Source organism: Camelina sativa, chromosome 3 (genome assembly GCF_000633955.1).
Source record: "Camelina sativa cultivar DH55 chromosome 3, Cs, whole genome shotgun sequence".
NCBI classification, from domain to species: Eukaryota; Viridiplantae; Streptophyta; class Magnoliopsida; order Brassicales; family Brassicaceae; genus Camelina; species Camelina sativa.
Genome location: NC_025687.1, coordinates 9,961,383 through 9,964,318, shown reverse-complemented (window position 1 = coordinate 9,964,318; position 2,936 = coordinate 9,961,383). Strand labels below are relative to the sequence as shown.

The following is a 2,936-nucleotide window of genomic DNA, read 5'->3' as shown; positions in this document are numbered from 1 at the left end:
TTTTAAAGATCACGTGAACGCTCATTTTTTTTGACTAACAAATCAAATGGACCCCTTTTTTATGTTCACATCCAAAGAGACCCCAACTTTTTAAAATGAGGTCAATCTAGCTCCCAAACTCTAATCATGATTTATTTACTTACTAAATTCCCATTTGGATAAGCACGTGATATAAAGTTTGTGAAGACAAATAGTAGCAGAAGACCTATAGTTTGAACAATTTTCAAGATGATTAGCAAATAGGGAGAAATTTCATCAAACCCTAAGCTAAATCTGATCTTTTGTTTCGCCCAAAGAAGAAAGAATTGCATATTAAGCGATATAAGTCTTGATAATGGAGAATTGCCCATGTGATGTGAGAGAGCCATTTTATAAATTGAGCAGAAAACATAATAATTCTCTCACACGGAAATAAAATGACAACTAAAATAATTTATACAACACATGAGTCTATCCATTTAATTATCAACTCATATTTGTTTGAGCTGAAATTTCACAATGATTTATATATCCCATTAATTGTAAGGTAACAAAAACTTGAAGTGAAAGTGAGGAGATATAGAATTGAATATATTGTCGAACATGGAGAATGACCTCCAAAATCACTCACTCACACATATCAAAGAATGATGACTTGTATTGATGGGTCCCTGAATATTCGGATACATTCTTTTTTGGAACTACGAATACTACAAGTGGATGCTTCTCGTCCAACACGTCCAAAACTCTTAATTTGTTTTTTTCTCAACAGACAAATATATTTATATATGAATTCTTTGTTCACAGTTATCTTTTTTTTTTTTAAAATAATAATAATGACTAGCTAGTTATAATGACTAGCTAGTTATATATAATATCTATTTCACATGCCACGGATCCACAAGCGATCGATCAATCATCCTTCTCGAACCATCTGTTCCATTCTATATCTGGTAAGACCAGAACATGCTTCGTAGAATTGGCTAATTAAACAACCTACATCTGATGTTCTAAATATTTGTGATTTGTTGAAGCAACAACGTTCCTAGATATTAAAATCGGTTTTTAAGTATTTGTCTGATCATCATAAATTTATAAATACTTTCGTATATATTATATCTCGAATACACGTAGGCCATGCCATTATAAAAGTACCAAGTTCGAGACCTTTTCTTTTATAACAGGTGCATGACTGATACTTGCATCTCATCAAACGAATACAAATTAAACTCTAAATCTAGGGTATTACTATTATACTGTACACACTAATTAATTTTGTAGATTGTCATTATCTGAAAACAATGATGTCAACAAAATCTAGAAACTAAAACGAGCTTAATGGATTGGGAATTTATGTATTAATTATATTAATTCTTTAACAAAAAAAATTATATATTAATTAAAATTCCTGTCATATCAAAATCTCTTTTTCCTTTTTTTTTTTTCCTTTTCTCCGGCAACTAAAAGGCTTATCTACTTGGAATTCTTTTTTTTCTTAATTACTTGGAAAAAATATGAAATATATATTCGATATATTATAAATTACAAAGCTTCAATTTTAGACCAAATCCCCATCCCTTTGTTACATATTTCTATCTTTCTCTCCGTCTCCCTTCTCTAGTCTCTTCTCTCATCGGAAGTGAAGAAGATGGATATGTACAAAGATGATAGCTCACCATACTGTTATTTCCATCCAAAAGAAGAATATGTTGGAGTTTGTCCACTCTGTTTGAATGAGAGGCTTCTTGTTTTAGCTTCAAAACAGAGATCATCAAGAACTAAACACTCTTCCTCTTCACCAATCATCAGCCTCCCCAAGATCTTCGCCTTGAGCTCCCTCCTCAGTCGCCTCGATCTCCGTCACCGTAAATTCCATCCCTCCTCCGATCTTGACGTCTCCACAAGCCAAGAAGGTACACAATTTTTTTATATGTATACTTCATACTCGCATAATATAATATACATACATCTTTTAATTAATAATCAGTTTTAACAAAAATCAAAATAAATACTTCAAGATCTAATTCCAATTAGTAATTTTCTCGTTCTTTCTTTCTTTTGGTTTGTCAAGAATACACAGTATTTTCCATTTTCCAAAAAAAGATTTTCAACTTCTCCCACACAATATTTTAAAATTTTTATATTATAAATCTATGTGTATGTGTGTGAAATCATGAGATGATTCTTATTTGCAACGATGCACATAATTTTCTGTTTATATGCATATAGCCACCATATACACACACACATTTATACTAGACTCATTTTTTCTTTCTTTTCAGAAAGGAGTATTTCATATTAATATTATTTTAAATCGGGCCAGCTGAAAATTTTGTTTTACTCGATATAATGAGTTGTGTGTTATACGGCTTATCTTTTATAGTTGGTAAGTAATGTCGTTTTGTATGAATAATTGTACACGATCATCAATTATTATTGAAATTCTAAGAGTTTCATATTTTGTTTTCAGATTCTTTCATATCAATAAAATTCGAAAACGATGGAAACGCGTCGTGGGAGAAGAAAGCAGTAGTGACAACAAAGGTTTGTGTAGACAACACAACAAACTCAACATGCAAGAAGCAGCAATCCCCTATAAAGAGCAGCACCAGTATCGTAGAGCACACCACTGCCAAGTCATCGCTTAGGTGGCGCAAGCGGATTGGTCATCTCTTCCACGTTATCAGACTCAGGTCAGGATCGTCCACCACTTCTTGTCACGTGGCATCATCCAAGGTCGAAGGAGCCAAAGTGAGGAAACAGGGTTGGATGGTGAGGACCTTAACCAGAAGAAAATCGAGGAAAAGTAAAAGTTGAAGATTTTTTTTTTTCATATATATCTAATTAATACATTTGAAAAAAAAACAAATACTTTTCTATATATTTTTTGTAGTTTAATATTTTGGTTTGGTCGTTTTTTCAATGATTGATGCTTCTGTTCGAAGAAGAATTATGTG

The 2,936-nt window shown here is 32.1% G+C and overlaps 1 protein-coding gene across 1 annotated transcript; it reads left to right on the top strand.

Annotated features, from left to right (window-relative positions):
- On the top strand, window positions 1,527–2,929 carry LOC104776301. Its single transcript, XM_010500337.2, has 2 exons — window positions 1,527–1,892; window positions 2,450–2,929. The coding sequence occupies exons 1-2, from the start codon at window positions 1,628–1,630 to the stop codon at window positions 2,794–2,796; spliced, it is 612 nt and encodes a 203-aa protein (XP_010498639.1). The 5' UTR covers window positions 1,527–1,627; the 3' UTR covers window positions 2,797–2,929.

Coding starts and splice junctions, on each gene's coding strand:
- LOC104776301 (XM_010500337.2), top strand. CDS start 1,628: ATGGATATGTACAAAGATGATAGCTCACCATACTGTTATTTCCATCCA. Junction 1,893..2,449: donor CGTCTCCACAAGCCAAGAAG/GTACACAATTTT, acceptor TTTTGTTTTCAG/ATTCTTTCATATCAATAAAA.